Source organism: Trachemys scripta, chromosome 24 (genome assembly GCF_013100865.1).
Source record: "Trachemys scripta elegans isolate TJP31775 chromosome 24, CAS_Tse_1.0, whole genome shotgun sequence".
Lineage (NCBI taxonomy): Eukaryota > Metazoa > Chordata > Testudines > Emydidae > Trachemys > Trachemys scripta.
The window spans coordinates 786,984-813,577 of record NC_048321.1 but is presented as its reverse complement, the minus strand read 5'-3'; the positions used below and the strand labels follow the sequence as shown (position 1 = coordinate 813,577).

Sequence of the window (26,594 nt, the reverse complement as noted above, 5' to 3'; positions counted from 1 at the left end):
TCTGTCTATCCTCCCCCATACACATCCCCTCTTCTGTCTATCCTCCCCCATACACATCCCCTCTTCTGTCTATCCATCCCCACACACATCGCTCATCTGTCTATCCATCCCCCATACACATATCCCTCATCTGTCTATCCTCCCCCATACACATCCCCTCTTCTGTCTATCCACCCTCATTCACACACACCCCCATCTGTCTATCCATCCCCAATACACCCCCCATCTATCCATCCCCCATACACCTTCCCTCATCTGTCTATCCTCCCCCAAACACACCCATCTGTTTAGCCATCCCCACATACCTCATCATCTATCTGTTTATGTATCTGTCCCCATACACATCCTCTATCTACCTGTCTATCTATTTATCCATCCCCATACACACACCCATCATCCATCTAATCTATCTATCCCCATACATACCCCACCATCTATCTATCTGTACCCGTATCCCATCTATCTAATCTATCTAATCTATCTATCTATCTATCATAAGAACTACCATATTGGGTCAGACCAAAGGTCTATCTAGTCCAGTATCCTGTCTTCTGACAGTGGCCAGTGCCAGGTGCCCCAGAGGGAATGAACAGAACAGGGAATCATCAAGTGATCTCTCTCCTGTCGCCCATTCCCAGCTTCTGGCAAACAGAGGCTAGGGACACCATCCCTGCCCATCCTGGCTAATAGCTATTGATGGACCTATCCTCCAGGAACTTATCTAGTTCTTTTCTGAACCCTGTTATAGTCTTGGCCTTCACAACATCCTCTGGCAAGGAGTTCCACAGGTTGACTGTGTGTTGGCTGAAGAAATACTTCCTTTTGTTTGTTTTAAACCTGCTGCCTATTAATTTCATTTGGTGACCCCTAGTTCTTGTGTTATGGGAAGGAGTAAACAACACTTCCTTATCTACTTTCTCTACACCAGTCATGATTTTACAGACCTCAAACATATCTCCCCTTAGCCGTCTCTTTTCCAAGCTGAAACGTCCCAGTCTTATTAATCTCCCCTCATACGGCAGCCGTTCCATACCCCTCATTGGTGTGTTGCCCGATCTTCCATCCCTGAACGACCCCTCTATCTAATCTATCTAGTCATTTCCATCCCCCGCCCCCTCTCGTGTTTTGTCCAGCACCCAGGGAGGCAGTGGCAGAACCCAGGAGTCCTGGTTCCCGCCCTCCCCCCCCCCCGGGGGTGCATTGCAGGGTCCAGCTCACACCAGGCAGGGAGCAGTCAGGAAAACTACAATCCCCAGAAGCCCTCGCGAGCAGGTGTGCAGCCAGAGGATGCTGAGGGCAGAAGGATCTGCACATGCGCACGAAAACGGGAGTGGGGGGGGCGGGGTGGTTGATCCTGGAGGAGGCGCGTGCCGCGGCGGTTGGTAGCCGCCAGCGCGCCTCGCGACCACGCCATGGCGCCTGCGCAGTAGAGGCCACCAGATTTGTCTTCCCCTCTCCGCCCGCTTTCCATCACGACGGTTTGACCTGCACGCGCTGTGCGGTTCCTAAGGCGCGCGCTGGTCAGGAGGGGCGGGGCGGGGACAGCGCGCGCTAGCGAGTGCGGGGCGTGGCTAGGCGGTGAGGGAGGCGTGGCAGGGGAGGGGCGGGGGAGTATATAAACGGGCGTTTGAGTGGCTGCTTCTTTCGTTCGACGCCATCCAGACACCAGACCCCCGGGTACGTGGTGCGGGGCGCGGCAGGTGACGGGGAGGGGCTGGTTCCGGGGGGCTGGCTATGGGGTGGGGGGTGTATATGGGGGGATGGATTTGGGGCATGGGGTGGGGGAGATGAATATGAGGTGGGGGGCAGGGGATGGACCTGGGGGGCTGGGTGTGAATGGGAGGATGGCTGTGGGTGGTGGGGCTGGATATGGGGGGAGGGGCTGGATGGGGGGGATGGAGATGTGGGGGGGCTGGGCTGGGGGGTGTGGATATGGGGTGGGGGTGGCCATGGGTGGGGGAGGGGCTGGGGCTGGATGTGGGGGGTGGATATGGGATATGGGGTGCGGGGTGGATATGGGAGATGGGGGGGCTGGACTTGGGGGGGTGGATATGGGGTGGGGGGGGGGCCATGGGTGGGGGGGATGGAGATGGGGTATGTGGGGTTGGGGTGGGGGGTGCTCCTGGTGGGGAGAAGCTGTGGGGGATACAGCAGGGGTTAGATTTGGGGTGAGGGTGGTTGGCTCTGGGTGGGGGGATTGGGTGCGAGCTGGGGTGGGGGGATTGGGTGCGAGCTGGGGTGGGGGGATTGGGTGCGAGCTGGGGTGGGGGGATTGGGTGCGAGCTGGGGGGGGGGGATTGGGTGCGAGCTGGGGTGGGGGGATGGGGAGCTGTGAGTGAGTGGTTGTGTTCCTGTGTTTGGCTGTGGTGCTGGGCAGAGCGGGCTGGGGAAGTGGGGGGGGAGGACGAGTTGGGGGGGGTGTTGCGGTGAACAGCAGGGCTTTGGGGCTGGATTTGGAGCAGTTGGTGGCTGCATGGGGTGGGGAGATGGGGGGTGATGTGGAGAGGGGCCAAGAGGAGGTGTGAGGGGCAGCATGTGGAGGAGTTGGGAGGGGGGTTAGTAATGGCAGAACTGGAGGGGCTGTGGGGCAGGGACTGCAGCTGTGGGGAGCTGGGGGGCAGAGGATGCTGCAGATGGGGGGGGAGGCTGGGGGGGGCATAGCTTGGGGCACTATGTATAGGCAGGGGGTTGTGAGGCGGGGATGTCGTGTCCAGGGGTAGGATGGGAGTGGAACAAGCATCTAGGGTGCAGTGTAAATGGCCGAGGGCCCAGGGGTGCATTGGGGAGTGGGGGGGTGGGGGTTCCCTGTCTGGTTAGGGAGGGATGCGGCTCTGAGGTGGGGGTAATCGGGGTGCCCTGGGGAGGGGAGGGGAGTGCAGGGATCTGCTTGGGGAGCAGTTCCATGTGTTTGGGACAGTTTGAGGGGGTGATGTCTGCAAAGTGGAGGGGAGGGGAGGGGGGTGATGCAGACTGACCTGATGGTGCCTTTGCACCATGGATCTCTCTAGAAACATGGCAACTTCAGGGGAAACTCTAATCAGACTCTGGTAGCATCACCTCCCCTCCCCCTCCTGGCCGGGCAGGGCCCAGCCCTAGGGGGATTTACTTTCTGGTCACCCCCTGCAGTCATGCAAGAAATGAGTCCGTCCTTCTGTGGGGGATGGGCAGATCCATTGCTCTTCTTTTGGACCACCCATCGCCTCCCCCATGTGGGAGATCTTCTATGGGCAGAGTCTCCCTGCTGATCAGATCAAGTGGGTTCTGTGCTGCTTAATTAAAATAGAATCCACTCAAAAGAGACTAAACCCTGGGGCCACAGCTGCATCTCCTGTTTGAGGCCTCATCCCTCCAAGCCTCTTTTATATGCCTGATTGGAGCTGGCTGGACCCTCCCCCCAACCCAGCCCAGAGCACCTCCAGGGAATTTGCTTTGCTGCTTGTTCCATGGCTAGTGGCCCTCTGCTCCCCTTCCTGTGCCCTGCCCCCTCTGATATGGGAAGCGTTTTATTGCTAGCATGCTTGTCCTTCCAGTTGCACGCCTTAGACAGCGGGTGCTGAAAATCCCCTGACCAGGGAGAGATTTAAACTGCTTCCTTCCGAACTGTAGTACTTCCAGTGAGATTCTATTGTTCCCCTCCCTCCAGGTGATCTAGGTGGGGCTAACCGTTGCACAGGCAGGAGATGGCATGCTCCCCACAGCAAAATTGCACCTGCATCGGAGAACAGACTGCAATATTATTGCCCAGCCTCTGCTGTATTGCACCACTACCGATGTCACATGCCCCTCCCCTCTGCAGAAGAGGCGGGCTCTCCCTATTAATTCATGTGTGGCATCTAGCTTAAAATCAGCCGCTGGTGGGAGGGTGAGAAGCAGCTTTGTAATCCTGCCCAAGACTGACGGTTACAATGCTGATCTGTTGCGACCTAGTGTAGACAGTGGGGAGAGAGTTGTGTGCTCTATCCACTAGGTCCTGCTACTTTGGGCAAGTCACTTCCCCTCTTTACCCCCCCCCACATTTCACAGATGGGGAAACTGAGGCAATTTATATAAAGCACTTTGAGATCTACACTTGTACAGATAAGTGCTAGGTAATACATCAGGCCCCCGAGACCCAAGTACATTTATAGCTCCTCTCCAGGGAGGCACTCTTGCCTCTATCAGCATCTGCAGCCAGCAAGTTGTTCTCTCTCCTGCCTCCTCCTTTCAGAAGAAAAAGGGGGTGTCCATATAGAGCATGTTTGTGACCCTCGGCCGTGGTGCTGAGTGGGTATCTAAACTGAGCAGACTTCCTGTCTTTGATTGCTGGAAGTCTGCCAGAGATGAAACTGGATGCGTCCTCTGGCGTGGGAAAGCAGACACCAGCTCTTGTGCTTGAGGAAACCTAGAGATCAGAACAAGTACCAAGGCAAGTGCCACTTGTCTCAGAGGCAACGCGGTCTAGTGGTGGAAGCAGAGGGAGTCGGGTGGCTTGTGTTCTGTTCTGCTACTGACTCTTCCAAGGTCATTTAATCTCCCCAGCTCTCCACATTCATAAAATGATGCTTGTAAAGTCCCTGAGGTTTGACGCTGGGTACCTGTGCCTGAGCGAAGACGGCAGTGTCTGTGGCGTGTGCCTAATGCGCTCTCGTCTGGTTTTGGTGTTCCGCGTCCTGACCTTTCAATGTCACTGCGGTAGAATGCCTGCAGTGGGGTGGAAGTAGCCACATCTTCCTCCCCCCCGCGGCCAGTACAGACCGGCCAGCTTATCTTGAATCAAGCTGAATCGATATCCAGAGGAGTCGGCGACTGGAGTGCTGAAGCAACAGGATGACTCAGTCGTATGCCATTAGTTCTGTTAAAACCTTAGCTGGGCTGGTGCAGATGTATGCCTTTAAGATCCCTTGTATTCCTTTGTGCGTAGGCCCTAACGCATTGCTACGTATTCCCCCATTCAGCTGGGGCAACTGTGAAAGGGGCCATGGTGATGGACACCTAGCACGAGGGGGTCCTACTCCATGAGGAGGAGTCTTAGTTGCTATGGTAATACAAATGTCTGATCAGAGCGTGCAAGGATACAGAAGGGGTTCTCATGAGTCATGCCAAAATGCAGACCCTCCTAGTGTGTGGCAAGCGTAGCTTTGCAATGAGGCTGCAGAAATGAGCGATCCAGTCCTCTTGTGTCTAGAACAGCACAGCCTCTGCACCTTCTCTTCCTTGGGCAGCACAGCCATTGGGTTCAAAGCTGCAGCCATCTTAGGTGGCCCTTCCTGCAGCACTTAACCCATGTCTACACTAGCGAGCTTACAGCGGCACAACTGTACTGATGCAGCTGCGCCCCTGTAAGATGGCTTGTGTAGCTGCTTTATGCTGACAGGAGAGAGCTTTCCTGTTGACATAATAAAACCACTTAAACGAGAAGCTCTCCCACCGACCTAGTACTGTGCACCCAAGTTTCACTGGCATGAGCACTCGTGTTGCTCAGAGGGGTGGTTTTTTCACACCCCTGAGCGACACACATTTTGCCAAACAAGTGATCATGTAGACATGGTCTTAGATTTCAGGACTAGTAGCTGTGGCGTGAAAGAGCTGGCCATGGACTCTCTGCTGGGAATGGAAGTGATGCTTCCCCCAAAATGCAAGTGGGGTGTTGGGAGCTGATCCTCACGTGATGCTCTGCCTCAGAGTCCATCTTGCAGAACTGGCCATCTTGAAGCGAAATGCCATCTGCTGCCTAGATATTTTATTTTACAACCTCCTGGATTCTGATGGGGAGGGGAGGGACAAATTCTACAATAAATCCCACCCCAGCTTTGCAATCGGTGCACTCAGAACTGCAGACCTCCCACGGTTGGCTTAATTCTTTGGTGGTGGCTGGATATTCCTGCCCCATCAGGGCTCAGGCCAAACCCTCTGCCTGCCTGCATTGATCTGCTGCATCTGTGATTAGCTGTTGGACTAGTTTTTGAAACCAAACAGGCGATCAGCTGGCTTGCCTATAATATTTCTGGGTGTTTATCTTTGCTCTGCAGGCCCCAGTCCCTACTGTGATTTTTGTGGGGCAGAGGGGTTGGCAGCATGCAAGACCTAGACAGTGCCGTTAGTGGTTTGGGTAGGCACTGGGGGTCAGGGCGTCTGGACTGTATTCAGTCAGTGCTAGTGATTTCTGCCTTAGTTTCTTGGTATGTGACTTAATTGATACCTGGGGGGAGTCTGAGACTGTCTAGTCCTGAAGCGACAGGACGACTCAGTCATATGCTGTTAGCTCTGTTAAAACCTGGAGTCCAGTTAAAATGGGGAATTCACCCACTCTTGTACAGATAGGGAAACTGAGGCACAAACCTGGTGTGACCTTGGACAAGGTCATGCCAACTGGTACCAGAACCTGGGAACCCTGATTTCCAATCCCTTGCACTAACCCTTGTCACACTGCTTCTGTATCTGAGGGAGGCCTGGGTGAAAGAGGCTGTCGAACCGAGGGTTGGGGATGAGTGCTACTCAAACTGCTTGCCAAAAGCACTGGCCCCTGAAATGAAGTGGCCTGTGATGCACGAATCACTTGCTCTTCTGTGTTTTTTTTGAGGGGCAGACCCCAGAAGGATTTCTTGGCTCTCAAAAGGTTCGGGCTCAGTGTAAACACAAAGCGGAGTGCTCTCTTCTACCCCAGCGGGGCCTCATGCCAGATTCACCTTTGCCATTTAACCTTGTAACTGATGTCGTGGAGTGGGGCCTCTGGGAATCTTCTGGTTGATGCTATATTCTGTGGATTCAGATGCAAGATGGTGGATGGCAGCATCATACCAGGATTTATAGCTGATGGAAGCAGCGGGCTATGTAAATGGGCCTTGCGATCAGGGGCTTGGTGTGTTGTGTATTTCCACTACTTTAGGAGGCCTCATTCTGATACGCCTGCCTAATAACCTGGCTGCTGGACTTTAGCTTCCACTTGTATTGCTCTGGGTCATGAAAGCACATGCCCCAGCGCAATTGACATGGCGGCATCTGAGTCTGCAGGGAGTCTGAAACAATAGCGTGGCGGTGCAGGGGTAATGTCCCATGCATCTCTGTGTTGCATTAACACTGAAACCTGCTCTGGGAAGGTCCTAGCTGGCTCATCCAGTCACAGTGCTGGGAGGGGGTGGGGACTCTGGGTCTGCAGAAAGGGCCCCCTTCTCCCCCACACACACAGAATCCTCTGCTCAGTTGGAGGGGGTGAGACCTCCCTCAAGGATGCCCCCAACCTGCCTGAAGCCAGGGAACAATGGGAAGGACTTGAGCCCTTAAAGGTGAAATTGACTTGATCAGGGTCAATTACAGTCACGTTGGCATTCTGGGTCTAGGCCTGCGCTCAGCCCACAAGCCCTTCTCCTGCAATCCTCTGCTGGGCTGACTTTGCCCTGACAAAACAGAGGCCTCCCCTGAAATCATGGAATGTAGGCCCAGTAGCCCATCTCTGGAGGCTCCATCTGAATGTGCTTCATGCACATAAACACGTGAGTAGCCGTTGCAGGAGACGGGGGGCCCAAGTGCTGTGCAGGATCAGGGCTAGTGTCCCCATGAGGGACTAAACCAAGGTCAAAGGAACTGAAAGTAAGAATGACTTCACTGTTGGGGTCCTTTCTCTGAAAGAGACCCGCACTAACTGTTATAGCAACATAGAGCTCAGTATAGCCAGTGATTATGTTAAAGATCAGTTTTAAAAAGTGTCTTGAACTCGCTGTTTTCAGTATCTCCAGTCAGTAGCTAGGGCAGCCAGCAAAATGCTGCAGCGTTGTAACTCTCCGTTGAGCCAGGAGTCAGTTGGATCATCTGTTAGTGTCAAAGTTTTCAGGTAAGCTCTGATTTAAGTGAATCTTAGTGAGAACTTAAATACATGTGGGCCTTACTCTGGCCTTATGAGACTGTATATTTCTGGGGACTTGCTCTCCTTTATAGCTGCGTGTAGTGATGAGCAAATAACTGCAGCTTCCCTTTTAAACTAAGATTTGATCAGCCTTGGTAGGAGCAGATAGTGACCTTCAAAACGCAGAGCAGATCTGCACTTTAATCTCGCAAACGACTTGATCCCAGGAGATCAGATCCCAGGGTAAATTTGCAGGGCTATTCGGTAGACTATATTCTATGTATTCTGTTAGCATCTAAGCCCTTGAAGCATGGGCCTCAGTCTCTGTCCCATCTGGGTATGTCTACACAGCACTCAGAGGTGTGACTGTAGTGCATACAGCATTGATAGGGCCCTACCAAATTCACAGTCCATTTTGGTCAGTTTCATATTATAGGGTTTAAAAGTCCTAAATTTAATGATTTCAGCTACTTAAATCTGTGTTCTAATTGTAGGGATCCTGACCCAAAAAGGAGCTGGGGGGGGGGGTGTCACAAGGTTATTGTAGGAGGGGGATTGTGCTACCCTTATTTCAGTGCTGCTCCCTGCAGAGCCGGGCCCTCAGTCAGCAACCGCCATTCTCCGGCTGCCCAGCTCTGCAGGCAGTGGCACTGAAGTAAGGGTGGCATGGTGTGGTATTGCCACTCTTACTTCTGCGCTGCTGCTGGCAGGGCACTGCCTTCAGACCTGGGCACCTGACCAACAGCCACTGCTCTCTAGCTGCCTAACTCTGAAGGCAGTGCAGAAGTAAGGGTGGCAATACTGTGACCTCCCCCACAACTCCATTTTGGGTCAAGATCCCCAATTCTAGACACGCTGGTCTTCCCCGTGAAATCCCTATAGTATAGGGTAAAAGCACGCAAGACCAGATTTCATAGTCCGTGACGTGTTTTTCATGGCTGTGAATTTGGTAGGGCCCTAAGCATTGATCTGGCTAGCTGAAATAACAGCAGTGAAACCTCAGCGTGAGCTGGGATCCTGTGTATGGACTCGAGTAGCTAGTCTGTGCTGCGTCAGCTTTGCGGCTGCTGTTCATCACGCTAGCTAGATCAGGTAGGCCTGCGCATGCTGCAGTCACACCTCTGATTGCAGTGTAGCTATGCCCAGAGTAAAGCAAGCGTCTCCTTGTCCAATGCAACAGACTCCTCCACTGGGGCTTTGTTAAAAACTCTGGTGCACGAGTCAGCGTAGAATCCAGCTCACGCTTCCCGGCTGTACCTGCAGGCTGACTAGTGTAACTTTACCTTACTGGGGAGGGCTGATAGCCGGGACTGATCGACACAAAGGAGGCAGCATCTTGACTATAATGTCACTTTATAGTCCCGGGCCTCATTGTGGATTCATCGACGGGGAAACTGACAAGGAGCTGTTCTGCAGAAGCTAGTCTGGATTATCTCTCTGTGAAGCTACTCTGGAATTGGCTCCCTGGGGGGGACATTTCTGGAATAGCTCCCATTCTTTAAATTCACACCCTACATTATTCTGAACCCACTACCCCTGTCTGGACAAGCCTCAAGACTCTTGCTCAATGCGCAGTAGCCCCTGGAAAGCAAATGGTGTTAGTGTGTAAGGAATGGGATAGAGCACATTGAATTTTGTTGAAACCAAGGTCTTCAGGGCACACAGATTGCTGCTCTTATGGTGCGTAGCACAATGGGGCCCTGTTTTTGGATCAGCCCAAGGCACTACTGTAAAACACTGTTTGTGTAGCAGCATTGTTAGTTAGGTGCCCTTGACTGGATCACGCGGATCTCAAAGGTTAGAGCAGAAATAGAGGGACCATGAGATGGGTAATGAAAATGAAAGGATTGGGACTGTCCCTTTTGGGTGCTGCCATTCACCTTCTCCCCTGTGCAAACAAGGGGAGTGACAGGCAGAACACTTAGAACTGATCAGATGTTTTTGTTCCATGCTTCTGGCCTGCGGAACTCAGTGCCACAAGAGGTCACTTTGACCAAGAGCTGAGAGGGCATAGAATAGCCAGAGTTAAGAAACCCTCTGAAAATAGGCTTTTGGAAGGGATGTAAATCCTCAGACTTCAGGGCATAAGCCTCAACCTCTAAAGGAGGTCAGGAAGACACTTCCTGCCATGGGCAGGCTATTCCATCACTGCTCTCGAAGGGGCTTTTCTTGCACCTTCCTCTAATGAAATTCAGACAGGCCATGGTGGGAACTGGGATACTGGTCTGGATGGACCCACTGGACTGATGTAGTTGGGCAAATCCCATGTTCCCAGTTGCTCTAAAGGAGCTGTGGTTTTCCCTTGCAAAAAGGCCTGTCTGCTGTTATCTTTATACTGGCATCTGCCCTAGCCTCTGCTCTGATTCCCCCTTTTCCTTCCAGACTTGAGGTCTCCCAGTCCCGAAAACCGTCTGTTCCGGAGAAAGCACCAGAGAAAGTTGAGGAACCGGCTCCAGTAGAGAAACCAGTAGAACCAGTCATGGCTGAGCTCACTGTTGGAATTAATGGGTAAGGCCCCAAACTCCCCCTTATGCTGCCCACAGGGCAGGAGTTGTAGGCCTCTGCTACTGTGGCACACGTGAGGCTGCCCAGCGCAGCAGGAGTGGAAAGTTCTGCTGCGTGTAGTAAGAAGTGGTGGCCGTAACAGGCAGCTATGGTAAAATCAACCTTGCGGCACTTCCACTCATTTTGCAAGTCACTCGGTGACTCCCTGTAGCTCCAGTGGCTGGGAACACACCATGCAGTCAAAATAGCACCTGGCTCTTTGCCCCTTTGGTGTCATCAGAACCACACTTACTGGCAGCCATCTTAATTTCAAGGAAGAGCCCGGCTTATTCATAGCAGTAGTGGTGTTGAATGAATGACTGAGCCCACAGATGCAGTTCTTGCTTTTAGTCAGAGGTGACTTCAGGGGTCACCAGGCTGTCATCTTGAAGCATTTAACTCCTGCAGCTGCTGGATTGATGTCAGGGGGAGTTCATGGAGGAACTTGTTCCAAGGTGGTTAGGGCGGCTGGCTCGTGCTACTACCAGATCAGAGCTAGGGGACACCACTAGAATGCAAAGCTAAGGGGGTAGCTTAAAGTCCTAGTGATTGGACAGTCATGGGGAAGTCCTGCCGACTGAGCTCCCATTGACTGCACTGCGAGTATGTGGCCGGGGGGGGTTCTTAATGGCTAAGGAAGTTCAAAGGCCAGCATGGAAGAGATTTCCCTTCATGACTAGCTCCCTGGATGGGAGTATGGCTACAGGAATCGATCTAACTACTAACATTCCTGTTCCAGATTTGGCCGTATCGGGCGTCTGGTCCTCCGAGCCTGCCTGGAGAAGGGACTCAAAGTGGTGGCCATCAATGACCCCTTCATTGACCTCAACTACATGGTAACTTCACCGCCCCTCAATCCAATGGCCAAACTATCCTGCCTACGACACTCTTCTGCATGTCTCAGAAGCTCAGACTCCCACAGTTAGTCCAGGGACACTGAGAATCTCCAACCTCAACCCTATGTAGATAGTGATTGCGGCATGGGTGGGATGGGCCAGCTGGCACATCAGTGTGTGATGGGAGCTGAGGACCTAGGGGCCTCATTCAGCCTGTGACTGGCTTCCCTTGAGTGCAGCCTGGAACTGGGGTACCGCTGGGCCCTCTGACATACCAGTCTGGGTCCCCTCTCACACTGAGACTGTACCAAGCTGCAGATCTTTCCCAGTCCTGCATTGACAGACATCTACACAGGTAGGGACACACCCAGATGCAGTTACATGAATGTTTCTCCTCAGTCACTCATGAACTAACAATAAAGGCTCCAGCCAGTTCCCCCAGCTCCACAGCCTAGGACCCCAGAGCTGTACTGTCTTGGCCTAGTCAGAAGCCTGACCGGTATAAGTTTATTACCCAGTCTGCCCCTCTCTCAACGTGGAGAGGACAGTGCACCATTTTTTGTTCCTGAGCAGATTCCCCAAACACTTCTAAAACAGTGTTCTGCTAGGTAAAAAATATAAAACAGATTTATTAACTACAGGAAGATTTTAGTGAGCGTACGGATCAAAGCAGATTACCTATGAAATAAAACAAAAACGCAATCTAAGCTTTATAAACCAGGTAGGATTTGAATCAAGGAGTGGCTCGCCCTGTTAGCTAGTAAAGCAGGTTACAGCTTTTGCATACACAGGCTGGAATTCTTCTGTCCTGCTTGGGACCCCTTTCCCCAGTTCAGTCTTTGTTCCTCGGGTGTTGTGTTGTAGGGGAAGCCAGGCAAACTGGTGATGTCACTTCCCCTCTTACAGCTTCTTTCAGTTTGCTAGAAAGATCTTTGCTCATGATGTGAGGGTCTGTGCCCCTCCTCCCCCCCACCCCCAGCATCCTCCATTGGCTACGTGCTCCCTCTGGGAAGCCTCTGGTTGTAAACAATTCCTGAGATAGTCCCTGGGCGTGTGGATTCCCTTTAATGGGGCCATTAGCACTGTCTAGCTTCATTGTTGTACCTGAAAGCCTGTGTGTGGGTGCTTCCAACTTCACAACAGAGCAGAGCTTCACAGCTCCCCATACAATGACAGCACCTCCAATCCAACAGGGTATTAATGTTCAACAGATCCAGCCTTTTAAACTGATGCCTCACAAGGCAGACGTTGTACAAAACATGCAATAATTCTATCCCCATACAGTGAATATGGGGTGCACGTGGTCACACAGCCATGGCCAACTTTCCTTTGAGCTGCCTGACCTGGGACTTGATCCTTGTGTTCCAGTCCAAGCCAGCTCCTGTAGTTTGGAAGCTGGCTGGGAGACTTGGGGTTTTTTCTCTTGCCCTTGCATATACAGCAACCGCTGGCTGCGAAGGAGCCGTTGCATCTGACACCCAGCTTTGTATAGGACCCATCCTGCCGTCACTGTTGGGTTTGATTGCTCAGTGCTAGGACTCTAAAGGCCCCAGACCCCTTAGCTTCCAGGGAGCTCAGCTCTTCTGCCCTCTGGGCTGATGCCCCCTCGTTCGGTATCCTCCTCTGGATCTACTTGGAGGATAGTCTTAATGCTCGCTGCTCTACCGCCCAGCCAGAGGTTTGCTGCTGATCCGTCCCCATCTTGAAGAGAACTGGCTTTAACCTTTTGCAGTTGATGGAAGCAGAGTTGATCCGTTAGGGAGATTCCCCTGCTGAATGACAGCAGTTGCCTAGGGTAACTCCACAAAGGCTTGGGCTGCTAGGCTGACGCGCTGTCCCCTCTCAGGTGTACATGTTCAAGTATGACTCCACTCATGGGCGCTACAGCGGCGAGGTGAAGGCTGAAGATGGCAAGCTGGTGGTGGACGGCAGTGAGATCTCGGTGTTCCAGTGGTGAGTAGGGGGAGCTGAATGGACCTACCCTCCATGACCCATCAATGGCTGCTAGCCAGCATGGGCAGGGATGGTGGTCCCTAGCCTCTGTTCACCAGGATGGATCACTTGATTACCTGTTCTGTTCATTCCCTCTGGGGCATCTGGCACCGACCGCTGTCGGCAGACAGGATACTGGACCTTTTGGTCTGACCCAGTCTGGCCGTTCTTGTGTAGCACAGGGTGCGGGCTAGCACCTGGCACCTCATCACTGGCATAGTGCTTGGGATCTTGCCAGCTAAGCAGGGCCAGTCTGCTCAACACTGGGAGGGGAGACTTCTGAGCCTCGTGCATGGTGCTGCAGGAATTGATGGTCCTTCGACAGTGGAGCAGTGCTAATGGTTGCCAAATTGCTGGAGGGCTGTCTTCTGTTGGCTAGCTGGGGAGACTGAGGCACTGAGCATTGCTTCCTGACAGCCTTTCTGCACCATGGTGGCATCACTCCAGCATTCTGACTGTTAGGCTAAAAATCCAGTTTCAGCTGGCTGTAGTAACTTCCTGTACATAGTCTAGGACAGGAAACTAGCATTGGCATTCAATCAGCTGCCATGTGCCACTTCAGAGGTGGTAGCATTGCAGTGTACAGACAGCAACTCCTGGACACCGCATCCTTCAGCACTGTCTAGAGAAATAACAGCTTTCCCATATACCCTGTTTCCCCGAAAATAAGACATCCTCCGAAAATAAGGCCTACTTACAGTTTTGCCTCTCGTTGTAATATAAGGCATCCCCCTGATAATAAGACCTCCCTGATAATAAGGCATCCACCGATAATAAGGCATTTTTCATTTCTGAAAAAATAAGACATCCCCTGAAAATAAGACCTAGCGCATCTTTGGGAGCAAAAATTAATATAAGACACTGTCTTATTTTTGGGGAAACAGGGTAGCTACTTGAGACTCATGCCAGTCTAGCAGAGCCCAGATGTCCTAGTCTGCCTCCTGCATCACTAGACCTGCCTGCTTCACTTCAAGACGGAGGCACCTCCCCGACTCTGAAGCCCGTCGGGTTGAGCTGAGAGCATGGCTAGCTGGACACGTCAGTCTGGCTTCACGCCAAATCAAAAGTGATTGGTCTCAGTACAGGGTGAAATTCTCTGGCCTGTTACACAGGCCAGACTAGATGAGAAGTCCCCTCAGAATCCAGCTCAATTTAGGAGATGAGAGCCTAGCATCTAGTGGGTAAGAGCCAGGGGTCTGGACCTCTGAAGGATCATGCTAGTGCGAATGAAGGGATGGTGAGTGGACCTGACAGAGCGATGCAGTGATCTCTAGATACTTGTGTGCAGCCCATCATTGTGGTGTCTGCCTCCCAAGTACTAATGAGCTTTTTTCCCCAGCCCCCTGTGAGCAAGGGGGAATAGTTCCCCTCCTCCCCCCCCCCCCCACCCCCAACCTGTAAATCTGTACTGAGTCACAGATCTAGTGCCTGGCTGCTCAGGGAGTCTGGTGGAGCTGGCAGTTGAATCTAGATCTTGAATCTCTGTCCAGTGCCTTGAAATCAGAAGACCAGCCTTCCTCCAGATTGCTGATGTGTCTCCACTCAGCAGTAGCTCTAGGTCACCCTAGAAATGACAGATTGTCAAAGGAAGAGTTGGGTGCCAAGGGGCTGGTGTATCGGGGTCCTTGGAGGCTGGGGGTCCCACTCCACTCCCTCAAGCTGTATGGAATTGGGACTGAGTCCTCATCTGGGCTTGAACATGTGCATTGACCTGGAAGTAGCCAGCCCTTGGTGACCCTGTAACCCTGGTCTGTCTGTTACAGCATGAAGCCCAGTGAGATTCCCTGGGGTGACGCAGGAGCTCTCTACGTTGTCGAGTCCACCGGAGTCTTCCTCAGCATTGACAAAGCTTCGGTGAGTGTCTGAGCTACCTAGCTTGGTACAGGAGCTACAGGCCCATGTCTGACTGGCATGTGGGGCTCAGACACCTGCTAGTCATCCTTGACTGGGAATTCCATGAGAACCTGTGGCTAACAAGCGGAGCCACTACAGGGCTAGGACAGCCTGGCTCTGCCTGGGATGCCATTCTCCTGGGCAGCCTTCATCCAAGACCTTGGTGTGATGGAGTCCTCCATCATTGGGCACTAGCAGACCTAGGTGATGTTGGCCTGGCCTTCTGCATAGCAGGATCCTCCGTGATTAGCCTCCTCTTCCACAGGCCCATATACAAGGTGGAGCCAAGCGAGTGGTGGTGAGCGCCCCCTCCCCTGATGCTCCCATGTTCGTCATGGGTGTCAATGAGGACAAGTATGACCCATCCAGCATGACAATTGTCAGGTAAGGCCTGCCTCCCCCCCCAACATCTCGGGGGTGGGGGGGGAGGGTTTGATAGTGGGATGAGACAGCTTTCTGAGTTGCTCCCCAGACTGGCTTGGAGTGATCTCCTGAGTTTGGCTGCCTTGTACGTGGCCAAGGAGAGATGAGCGTATGGATCTGCTCTTCAGGGTCAGAGGGATGTTTGAGAGCCTCCGTTTTGGGGACATGTGCCTGAGGAAAGGGCCTGTGACAAGAATTTAGCCACTTGTGCCATACATTTGGGAAGCAAGAGGCCTATAGACAGCTTGTGCTGGAAGATTGTCTCCTCAAGAGGAGGGCAGGTGGGCTTCCACCTCGACATGTGAGCAAAGACTATCCTAATTGGCATGGTTTCTATAGTCTCCCCTACACCAGGGAGAAATGGAGGTGGTGATGGGAATGGGAACTTGGCTAGGCAGGCTACTGGCACTCCTCCAGTAGCAGGTGTTTCCTAGACATCAATCTGTCTCCCTTCTCTCCCCATGTAGCAATGCCTCCTGCACCACCAACTGCCTGGCGCCTCTGGCCAAGGTGATCCATGACAACTTTGGCATTGTGGAAGGACTCATGGTAAGTCTCCTGTGTGCTGTCAACCCCCAGCAGCTTGCCTGTGTGCAGGAACAGGTGACTGTCTGTCTAGCTTCTACCAGCTCATAAACATGCTTCTCCTCTCGACCTTCAGACCACAGTGCATGCCTACACTGCCACACAAAAAACTGTGGATGGACCCTCTGCCAAGGCCTGGCGCGACGGAAGGGGCGCCCACCAGAACATCATCCCAGCATCCACTGGTGCTGCCAAAGCAGTTGGCAAGGTCATCCCAGAGCTGAACGGGTATGGGCCATGACTCAGAGCAGGCAGCAGGAGAGGTCTCTGGCCTAGGCCTCCCAGTAGCAATCCTGCCCCAGGTGGCTGGGCAACATCCCACAGGCCGGATGGTGGCTGGGAGAGAAACTCTCTGGCTCCTAGAGGTGGCCATGGGGATGGGCAAACCACATCTGTGTAGAAGCTTGTACCATTCATGGTGGCTGACAAGCTAGCAGTGTTCGCTAAGCAAAACCCAAAACACCACATCTCTGTTGGGAGGGTCTGGGGGTCTGCCTTTGGGGGTCCAATGCCGGAACCACAGACTAGTTTTCTAGAGCATCAATGTCTTGCTTACAGGCCGTCCTAGCTGGTTCTCTCATTGGCTGAACTTCCCTCCTCACAGGAAGCTCACCGGCATGGCGTTCCGTGTGCCTGTCTCTGACGTCTCCGTCGTGGACCTAACCTGCCGCCTTGCCAAGCCGGCGACCTATGCTGAAATCAAAGAGGCCATGAAGAAGGCTTCCGAGGGCCCCATGGCTGGGATCCTGGGGTACACAGAAGATGAGGTGAGCAGGGAATGGGAGTGGCCATCTTGAGTGCTGGCAGCAAGGTTGGGCTCAGGGTGGGGAGGCCAAAGCAGCATGCTGAGATCTGAGCCGTTACCCATGCTGACCCCCATGCCTTGCTAGGGGGGTGCTCTGATGCCAGAAGTGGGAGTGAGTTAGTGCTGATGGATACACCAGAGTAGTGCTGTGCAGAGTGTTACTGAAGCAGGAGGACCTATCGGGCCCATCTCCATAGTGTCTGGGCACCTCACCATCTTCCACACATTTCTTCTTGCAAGACCCCTGAAGTATGAAAGAGCTTTTGTCCATCTTGCAGATGGGAAACTGAGATACATAGTGTCTGGCCCAGCTGGGAGTTGAAGCCAGGCCAGTCCCTCTAACCACTGAGCATCCTTCCCCTGAAGGTGGTCTGTGATTAGGTGCGACAGACCCTGGCTACTTGGAGTAACTAACCCATGGTGAGACCTGAACAGGGGTGGGGGTGACTCCAATACCCTAGCCAGACTCCTGCTTGCTGAGCTCGTTACCCTCCCTCTGCACATCTCAGTATAGGTTCACTTCCTGTCTCAACTGGTGCCCACATGCAGCACATCAGCCAGTTGCCTAGTCTGAAGGGCATGGAAGATGAACCATGCTAATGAAGCAGTGGGATGTTAGCAGAGCTGGCAGAACCTCCTTGGTAGGGAAAGCGCTGGCCGCAGATGACATCAAGCGTTGCTTGGGTCTGAGTGGAGGGGAGCACATAACAAACGCCAGCTCTGTATCCACAGAGCTGTATGGGGCCTGCTCATGGGGGCAGCACGCTGGTACGCATTGGCCTGGCGTGTTGCTACTGATTCTTCTAGGCCTTCTGGGGATTTGCCATTCAGTGCTTTAGCTGGTTGCGTGAAGGGATCAAGAAGGAATTTTTGGATGTAATCTGGGCCTTCTCATTTCCTCTGAAACATCAGCTGGGACTCCAGGCTGGTGGGCCAGAGAATCCCTTTTGAAATGTCTGCCTGGCATCTTCACATGCTTGGGGTCAAACTGATGACTGCATTTGGGGTCAGGAAGGAATCTTCCCCTTCCCCCAACCCCATCAAATTGGCAGGGACTTACATTTTTCACCTTCCTCCCCAGCATGGGGCATAGATCTGGGCAGGTCTTGTCAACCCAGTTCCCTGCCATGGATGGGTCCTCAGGCATTGGTGGCATCTCAGTCTCTCCTATTCTCTGCTGGTGGCATGTAACAGTTGTCTCCTGAGGACTGAAATGCTGTAGTCTGTCTGAAGTCCTTGGGTTGAGTATGGGGGTAACGGTGACATTCTGTGGCCTGTGCTAGACCAATGGTAAGACTAATCTAATAGTCTCGGCCTTCAGCCCTGTTAAATCTTGATGTGTAGCCTATGGTGCAATCAAAGTTGCTTCTGGGGACCTCTGGCCAAGGGAGGCAGGCCTCCTACTGAACTGGCCCCTACACACTTCTTCCCCTGCTCCTGCATCTTTCTAACTAAAGCCAAATGCCCCCAATAGCCAATCCTGATGCATGCCCCCCTCACTTGCAGGTGGTCTCTTCTGATTTCATCGGCGACAGCCATTCCTCCATCTTTGACGCTGGAGCTGGGATCTCCCTCAATGATAACTTTGTGAAGCTCATCTCCTGGTAAGGCCTGGCAGAGGGAGGGGTTTGAAAACCAGCCTCTCTTGAGTATGCTGGACTCCTCCACCCCAGCCTTCTAGGAGTCCAATGACCACTTTCCAGAGTGGGTCAAGAACCAGCAGGTTCTATTTTGCATCTCACTTGCCTGGCATGAGGCATCTGGGTTCCCCCCAGCTGTAGAGTATGCTTGGAGCACCTTAGCCTAGTTCCATGCACAAAGGGCCCCGTAACCCAACTGAAGACCTTTGGGTGAACGACTGGCTAAATCTGAAGGTCTCAGTCCAGATCGAGTGAGGTAACTGTCCCTGGAGCTAAGCTCCAGGTGGAGAACAGGGGATATGCCAGAGATCACACAGGAAGACTGAGGAACAAACCCAGATCTCCTGAGTCCCAGTCAGTGCCTTAAGCACAAGGTCCTCTGCCACCTTCTAACCATCCTCGATTGGTCCAGAGGCCTATAGGCCTCTGGACCAGTGGCTGAGGCAATAGGGATGGGAAACCAGGAGCCCCCTAGAGGTTGTGTGGGAACATCCAGTTGGGAGGGTCTCCTTTGTGGTCAGAGATGTCCACTTGGTGTGTGAGGTGGCTGAGAGCTGAACTTGTCCCTCTTCTCTTCCTGTAGGTATGACAACGAATATGGCTACAGTAACCGTGTTGCAGACCTCCTGAGTCACATGTACACCAAGGAGAACTGAGCGCCTGTCCCACATACATTCCAGGCCATCTGAAGAATCCGCCTCACCCCCTCTAGACATATTTGGCCACGAGATCCATCCTATCTTAATGCTTCAACCACACGGCCCCAAACGCTGCGCCTCGTCTGTCCCCGTAAACCTTCGTGCGTGTCCGTGTGCGTGTGTGAATCCTGCTCTCTCAGTGGCCTGCGTGCGCCTAACCAGAAAACTGCACCAACGCCTCCCCCAGGGGAAGGAGTCTAGCCCTGGGTTAGTAGTGGTCTGTGGCGGTAGTGTCATTGAGATTTCATAAGTGTTGGAAATAAAAGCCACTTAAAGTTGCGGAAATGTGGGTGAAATTGTCCAGATCCTTTATTCCCACCTGCTTTTGAAGCCTGGGCCCAAATGCCATCATGGCTTCAGAGCTAGACTATCTGTGTAGTCCTCAAGGACTGCAAATGTAGTGCAGTAGCACCTCCTCTCAAACAGGGCGGTAGTGCCAGGTGCTGCACACATGATCCCTGCCCCAAAGAGCCAAGCCTAAATACATGAGGAGGAGGGGAAACTGAGGCAAAGCCCAGACAGTGCCTTAAGCACAAAGTAGGTCCTGAAGAGGCTCTAGCAGGGTCTTGATCTGCAAACCACATAGCTGCAGGTTTTTCATGGGGGCCACCTCTCTAACTGCTTGTTTCTCTGCTGAATGTTTGTCACCTGCCTGTAGACAACCAATGGTCCACGGGATTGGGATCTGTATTGACAGCTGCTGTCTGGTCTTTTCTCTGTGCAAGGGGTTGGACCAGATCTTGGTGGCTAGGGCCAAGGGTGTCCTACCATGGTGGGGTGGAGAAATTAAAGCATTGTTGATAGTGCGGCCTTCAGGTGCTTCATAATGACCTCCTTCTAGAGCCTGGAGGCCAGCAGTCCCTACCTCCCCACAGCCAGGGCAGGGGCTTGTCCACACCTGATCTCTGAATGGAGCCATTCAGGGCCTTGTCTTGTTGCTCGGCAACAGTCGATGAGCTGTTGCAGATTCTCCATCAAGGTCTCCATTATGTCTAGCTTGGCATGTCACCATCTTGGCCAAGGGCCATTCTGGCCTAAAGCAGGCTGCTGGGTCTTGACAGCGGCTGGGCCCCTTGCGCTTGGTGTGTGCTTTCCTAGCATGTCCCCTCCAGAGGCTGGGGCACCCACATGTTGAAATGCCAGTGCGTGCCCAGAAAACACCCCCTGCTTCTAAGCTGTAGTGTTGGGTGTAGCCGAGGCGCTGTTCCCAAAGTGTAAAAAGGCCAGTAGCCAGCCTGTGCCCCCTGGATCACAGCCTGCAGCGCCTTTGGAAAACAGCAGCCCAGACGTGCAACCCTAGAGTCTTGATATCTCCACCTTTCCTGGTGGCTGCAGAGGAATTCTGCTCCAGCCTGCTGCCAGGACCTCACTGTAGTAAGCACTTCAATACCCAGTATGACCATGCGTAGGAAGACCAGTGGTCCATCCAGCCCAGTATCCTGTTCTCTGCCCAGGGCCAGAGCAGAGGCTTCATAGGGAATGAACAGAACAAGGCCGTTCCAGAGTGATCCAGTCCTGGCTGCTGGCCATGAGCTTTAGGGACACGTAGAGCATGAGGTTTTGTCCTGGACCATCTTGGCTAAGAGCCCTCAAGGGCCCTATCCTCTGAACTTAACTAGTTCTCTTTGGAACCCAGTTATAATTTTGGCCTTCCCAGCATCCCCCTGGCAGTGAGTTCCCCAGGCTGGCTGGCTGTTGGGTGAAGGAAGTATTTACGCTTGTCTGACACCTGCTGCCTGCTCTCTTCATAGTGACCAAGTTCTTAGTGTTGTCCCTGCCCATAACTCTTCTCCACACTGTTCATGATTTCATAGATTGTCATTTTCCCCCTCAGTCACCTTGTTTCTAAGCTGAGCAGTCCAAGTGTTTTCAATCTCTGCACACACACAAGCTGTTCCATATTTCTAATCATTTTTGTTGCCCTTCTCGGCAGCTTTTTCCACTTCTAATTTTTGTTTTGAGGTGGGGCACAGAACTGCACCCAGTATTCAAGGTACCATGGATTTATACGGTGGGGGTATATTTTCTGTCTGACTGTCTCTTCCTTTCCTAAGGGTTCCTAACACTTGTTAGCTTTCTGACAGCTGCTGCCCTCAGGGGACTATCCACAATGCCTACCTGACCTTTCATGAGCAGTGACAGCAAGTGAGGCTCCATCATTTTGTAGGTAGCATGGGGATTGTTTTCCCCTGTGCCTTCCTTTGCATTTATCAACATTGAATTTCACTTATCCTCGTCTTACTTAGTGCAGCGATGTCCCTTTGTAACTCTTCATCAGCAACTTTGGACTTCCCCAGCCCGAGTAACTGTATTGCTTGCAAACTTTGACACCTCAGTCTTTACCCCTTTTCCCAGTCAGCTGGGAATACGTTGAACAGCACTGGTCCCTGTACAGATCCCCAGCGTTCACCACTATTTATTTCCTGGGATGGTGAAAACTGACAGTTTATTCCTAGGTTGGGCTAAAAGATAGGAAACAGTTACTGATCTGCTCAGCACAAAAACGCAATCCTATAATCTAACTATATAAGGAAACTACAGCTGCTACAAAGCAACACTGACCCAGGAGTGACCCACTGTGGGTATGGCAACCTATGCACCCAGATAATGTGGCTCTGGGGCTGGCCTGGGGCCTACAGTGGGGTCTGGTTTGAAAAATTTAACTAGGAGGTGATGAAGGCTGGCAGCAGAGAAGGGGGTGACAGCTCCCTGAGGGTGGGGGGCACACAACAGGCCAGGAACAGCCTTGGAAGAGAAGACAAGCAGCTGGTGGTTGAGGTGATAGAGAAGGGGAGTCAGGGGTGGGGTAGACAAAGCACCATAGCTCAGATCTATTACCCATGTATGATAGAAGGGAAACTGAGTCACAGAAGGCAAAGGGCTTCTGGAGGATGGGAGTGATAGTGGGGCTTATAAGCTAGATCTCTGAAAACCCCATCTGCTGCTCCCCACAACCCCATCCTCCTTACCCACCGGCACTTGCTTTCACTGCCTGCAACATCCATTTACTTTCCCTTAGAAGGGGAAGTAGCAGCAGTTCCTCCTGTGTGTGAAATTCCTGAGTAACCCAGCATGACTGGACCTTCCCCCTAACACCGGTGCCTTCTCCGGGAGAACACAAGCTGGGGTTAGCAAAGCCCTCCTCCTGCTCTAACCACTAGACCCCACTCCCCACAAGTGGGGCTAGAACCCAGGAGTCCTGGTGCCCAGCTTCCCTGCTCTAACCACTAGACCACAACCCAGCTGTCCTATTATTTTCCTCTTCAAATCTAGGTCAGGTGAGCTGATTCAAATGGCAACCCAAGGCTGCCCCCCAGTGGCCAATGTGGCTATGATGGGGAGGAAGAGCCCCTTCTTCAGCAAGGTCACCCTGCGTGGCATCAGCCTTCGGCTCTCAGGCTGCATGTGATCCACTTAGGAGCTGACGTCAGCGGGAAGCGAGGCTGAGGACACCAGCCAGGGCGTGTGGAGCAGCGGCGGGGACGCAGGATGCAGAGACGGCAACGCGGGGCCTAGCCTCAGACCTCTCGGCCGGTTGGGAAAGTCCAATACTAGCCGCCAGCCCTGTAGCGCCCGTGTGAAGCTGCAGTGGGGTGACCCAGCTGGGGCATCGGTATCTGGGGACTTGGGTTCTGGGAGCAGCTAGAGGCTGCAGATGAGATGCCAGTGGGCCGGACCTTGCCCAGACACAGGTCCTGCCCCAGCTGAGATCAGGGCCCTGTCGTGCCGGGCGCTGCCCAGACACACAGCGAGAGACAGCCCCTGCCCCAGCTGAGATTAGGGCCCCGTCGCGCCGGGTGCTGCCCAGACACAGCGAGAGACAGGTCCTGCCCCAGCTGAGATCAGGGCCCCGTCAGGCCAGGCACTGTCCAGAGCCAATCCCTGGCCCTAGATGTCACAATCTCCATAGAAAGGGATGATTACGGTGCCCATCGTACTGACAGGCAAACTATGGCCCCAAGAGATGCAGTGACTCTCCTAAGGTCACAAAAGCAGCCTGTGGCAAAACTGAATAATGAACCAGGGCCAGCCAGCTGCCAGGGGAGAGCCCCCCACCCCACCCCCTGCAGCACAGCGCCCCCTTGAGCTGTGCTGGGACATCAGGGGCAGTCCTGACTGCCAGGGCAGAGCCCCGCACCCTTCCCCGTGCAGCACAGACAGCGGGGCAGCCCTGACTCCAGCTAGGGATTTATGGCAGCCTGCTGGGAGGGATCTATTTGAAAAGAGTCAGGGCGTGGATCTAACCAGAGGGGCGGTGGCAGGGGACCGTGCCTCTGCCACCCTCCCATCCCAGCTCCGGATAAAGGGCTCAGAGAAAATCCCAGCCGCTTATGCAATGGGATTAGGCACAAAGGCAGGGAAACCCTTAGAGACGCAGGATGCAGCAGTGAGGAACATCTGCCAGGCGGGCCGGGATTGAGCCACTTATGGGGGGCGGGGGAAGGGGAAATGATTGTTTAACCCATTATTGTCCCCTGGATGTGGCTTCCACAGACCCCTTTAGCTTCAGGATGTGGAGTGTAGGCAGAATTCCACTCCACTTCCAGTGCCGGGGATGGAACCCAGGAGTCCTGGCTCCCGGTCGTCATCCCCCGCTCTAACCACCAGACCCCCCTCCCTGCATAGAACCCAGGAGTCCTGACTTCCCCCTCCCCCTCCCCTTCTCAAACCAACTACACCCTACTATTATTAATGCCTCCCCATGCATGGTGGGGATCTGAAGTCCTTATTGCTATGCAAGCTAGCTGGAAGACTACAGCTCCCATAGTGCACTGCTGCCAGCGCTTGCTGCATCACGGGAAATGTAGTCCAGTGAACGAGTGACTACAACTCCCATGCTGCCCCGCTCGCCATACTGGGTGCACAGCCTCATGGGAGATGTAGTTCGATTGTACTGTAACCGTGTCTGATTCCCATAGTGCTTTGCTCCCAGACCACCTGGGTGCGCGTTGCATCATGGGTGTTGTAGTCCAATTACCCAGTTAGGCCAATAGAAAGGCTGGTCTAAGGGAAACTAGTAACTACAGCTCCCAGAGTGCACTGGGGCAGGGCAAGAGCCAATCCACCTTGCTGCTCATTGCGGCGCATGTGCTAGGGACTGGTGGGGTCTAGTGAGTATCGGGGGCTGGGAGCCCGGACTCCTGGGTTCTGTTCCTGGTTCGGAGGGGCGGGGAGCCAGGACTCCTAGGTTCTATCCCTGACCCGGGGTTGTGTGGGGTGTAGTGGGGGGGAAGGCGCTGGGGGGGGGGGTCTTTGGGTTAGGGCAGCGGGTCTGAGAGCCAGGACTCCTGGGTTCTCTCCCTGCCCCCGGGAGGGGTGTGGGGTCTGGTGGGTTAGAGCCGGGGGGGCTGGGAGCCAGGACTCCTGGGTTCTATCCCTGTCATTCTCCCCAGGCAGGATCTGGGCGGTGCCAGACGGGCCCCCCTACCCCACCCTCACACTGATCCTGGCGCCAGCGCAGCCATGACCCTCTTCCACTTTGGCAACTGCTTCGCGCTGGCCTATTTCCCCTACTTCATCACCTACAAGTGCAGCGGCCTGTGAGTGCCTGGTCTGGGGTCTGTACTTCCGGGCAGGGGCTCTGCCCAGCTGGGGAGGCAGGGTTTGGGGTGCAGTGATGCTCCTGGGTGGTGGGAGGGCTGGGGATACTGCCTGTGGGGTGGGGTACTGGGGTAGATGGGCCCCTGGTGCTGAGCGGGGTGGGGACGGGACACTGGTGTAGATGGGCCCCTGGGGCAGAGTGGGGCAGGATACTGGGATGGATGGGGGCCTATGGGGCTGAGCAGGGTGGTGGGCGGGATACCAGGGTAGATGGGCACATGGGGCTGAGTGGGTTGGTGGGTGGGATACCGGAGTGGATGGGCCGAGTGGGGTGGGATATCAGGGTAGATGGTCCCCTGGGGGCTGAGCGGGGTGGGGACGGGACACTGGGGTAGATGGGCCCCTGGGACAGAGTGGGGTGGTGGGCGGGATACCAGGGTAGATGGGCACATGGGACTGATCCTATCGTGAATCGAGGGCTTGGTGACACCCCCGCATTGTTTGGGCTAGTGGATTCCTCCTTCTGCCATGAACTTACTTTTGCTCCTGGGACTGCAGGGGTGGCTGTGGGGGGAGGGGTTGGATTGTCCTGGGTTGGGAACATCACTGGGGGGCCCCTCCACATGCCCCCAGCTGATCTCTCCCCCCTTCCCCGCAGGTCGGAGTATAACGCTTTCTGGAGATGCGTCCAAGCTGGGGCTACCTACCTCTTTGTCCAGCTCTGCAAGGTGAGGGGTGCGTCTATCACCAACCTCAGGGCTGGGAGCCAGGACTCCTGGGTTCTCTCCCTGGCTCTGGGTGGGGAGTGGGGTCTAGGGGTTAGAGCGGGGGGCAGGGGCGGCGGGGTTGGAGCCAGGACTCCTGGGTTCTCTCCCTGGCTCTGGGAGGGGAGTGAGAGACTACATGGGCCTATTGACCTGGTCTGAGGCATGTTTGGCCCGTTGCTGTGATGTTGTATCATCTCTTGTTGCTTTTCATTCCAGATGCTGTTCTTGGCCACTTTCTTTCCCACCTGGGAGGGTGGAGCTGGGGCTTACGATTTTGTGGGGGTAAGTTCAACTTGGGTGCGGGGGGGCAGAGCCCAGGGCTGGGCTAGCAGGGGGCTGCGGGTCGGGAGTGAGGGGCACCGTTTAACCCCTCGTATTCCCCAGGAGTTCATGAAGGCCACGGTGGACCTGGCTGACCTGGTGGGGCTGCACCTGGTGATGTCGAGGAACGCGGGGAAGGGCGAGTACAAGATCATGGTGGCAGCCATGGGATGGGCAACGGCCGAGCTCGTCATGTCCAGGTGGGATCCGCCCTCCTGCTAAGCCGGGCCAGGGCATGGATGGGAGACCTCCCCGGCGGCCAAGGCTGGGAGACCTCCCCGTGTGGCGCTAGGGGGCGCTGTGCTGCGAGGGGTGGGGGAGGGCCTAAGTTCCCTGTAAGCCGCGCGGCCGCACAGCAGCCTATGAAGTGCCGCGCAGGCAATGGCGGGGAGAGATGCCCCTCCCCCAGCCCCGGATCTGCTTCGACGCCCCGCCCCCGCCCCGGACTGGAGCTGCTGCGGCGGGGAGAGGTGCCTCTACTCCCCAGCCCAGGTACTGCTGTGGGGAGTCCTCTCTCCCCGCCATAGCCCAGGGCAGCCTGCACCCCAAACCTCTCATCCCCAGACCCTGCAGCCCCAGCCAGAGCCCTCACCTCCCTGCCCCCCAACCCTCTGCCCCAGCTCTGAGCCCCTCACCCCCAGCGCCACCCCAGAGCCTGTACCCCCAGCTGGAACCCTCACCCCCACATCCCCCTGCACCCCAACCCTCTACCCCAGCTCTGAGCCCCTCA

General features: G+C 54.3%; 2 protein-coding genes across 3 annotated transcripts in view; both read left to right on the top strand.

Moving 5' to 3' along the window:
• Positions 1-1,583: 1,583 nt before the first annotated feature.
• On the top strand, positions 1,584-19,524 carry GAPDHS (glyceraldehyde-3-phosphate dehydrogenase, spermatogenic). 2 transcript variants are annotated; one of them, XM_034756526.1, is made up of 11 exons: positions 1,584-1,677; positions 10,202-10,327; positions 11,103-11,199; positions 13,046-13,152; positions 14,955-15,045; positions 15,350-15,468; positions 15,975-16,056; positions 16,169-16,320; positions 16,697-16,859; positions 18,404-18,501; positions 19,121-19,524. In XM_034756526.1, exons 2-11 carry the CDS (start codon positions 10,299-10,301, stop codon positions 19,191-19,193), a joined length of 1,011 nt encoding a protein of 336 aa, XP_034612417.1. In that variant the 5' UTR covers positions 1,584-1,677; positions 10,202-10,298; the 3' UTR covers positions 19,194-19,524. The 2 variants fall into 2 exon arrangements, with proteins under 2 accessions (XP_034612417.1, XP_034612416.1); XM_034756525.1 differs by lacking the exon at positions 1,584-1,677 and adding an exon at positions 7,613-7,807.
• Positions 19,525-23,912: 4,388 nt separating this feature from the next.
• Positions 23,913-26,594, top strand: part of TMEM147 (transmembrane protein 147) — a 5,527-nt gene continuing 2,845 nt past the window's right edge. The window contains exons 1-5 of the mRNA XM_034756900.1: positions 23,913-24,346; positions 24,629-24,775; positions 25,435-25,504; positions 25,760-25,825; positions 25,928-26,064. Of these exons, the coding sequence (XP_034612791.1) occupies positions 24,699-24,775; positions 25,435-25,504; positions 25,760-25,825; positions 25,928-26,064 (350 nt within the window). The 5' untranslated portion in view covers positions 23,913-24,346; positions 24,629-24,698. The remainder of the gene's footprint in view (positions 24,347-24,628; positions 24,776-25,434; positions 25,505-25,759; positions 25,826-25,927; positions 26,065-26,594) is intronic.

Coding starts and splice junctions, on each gene's coding strand:
- GAPDHS (XM_034756525.1), top strand. CDS start 7,737: ATGCTGCAGCGTTGTAACTCTCCGTTGAGCCAGGAGTCAGTTGGATCA. Junction 15,469..15,974: donor TCCAGCATGACAATTGTCAG/GTAAGGCCTGCC, acceptor CTCCCCATGTAG/CAATGCCTCCTGCACCACCA. Junction 18,502..19,120: donor TTTGTGAAGCTCATCTCCTG/GTAAGGCCTGGC, acceptor CTCTTCCTGTAG/GTATGACAACGAATATGGCT.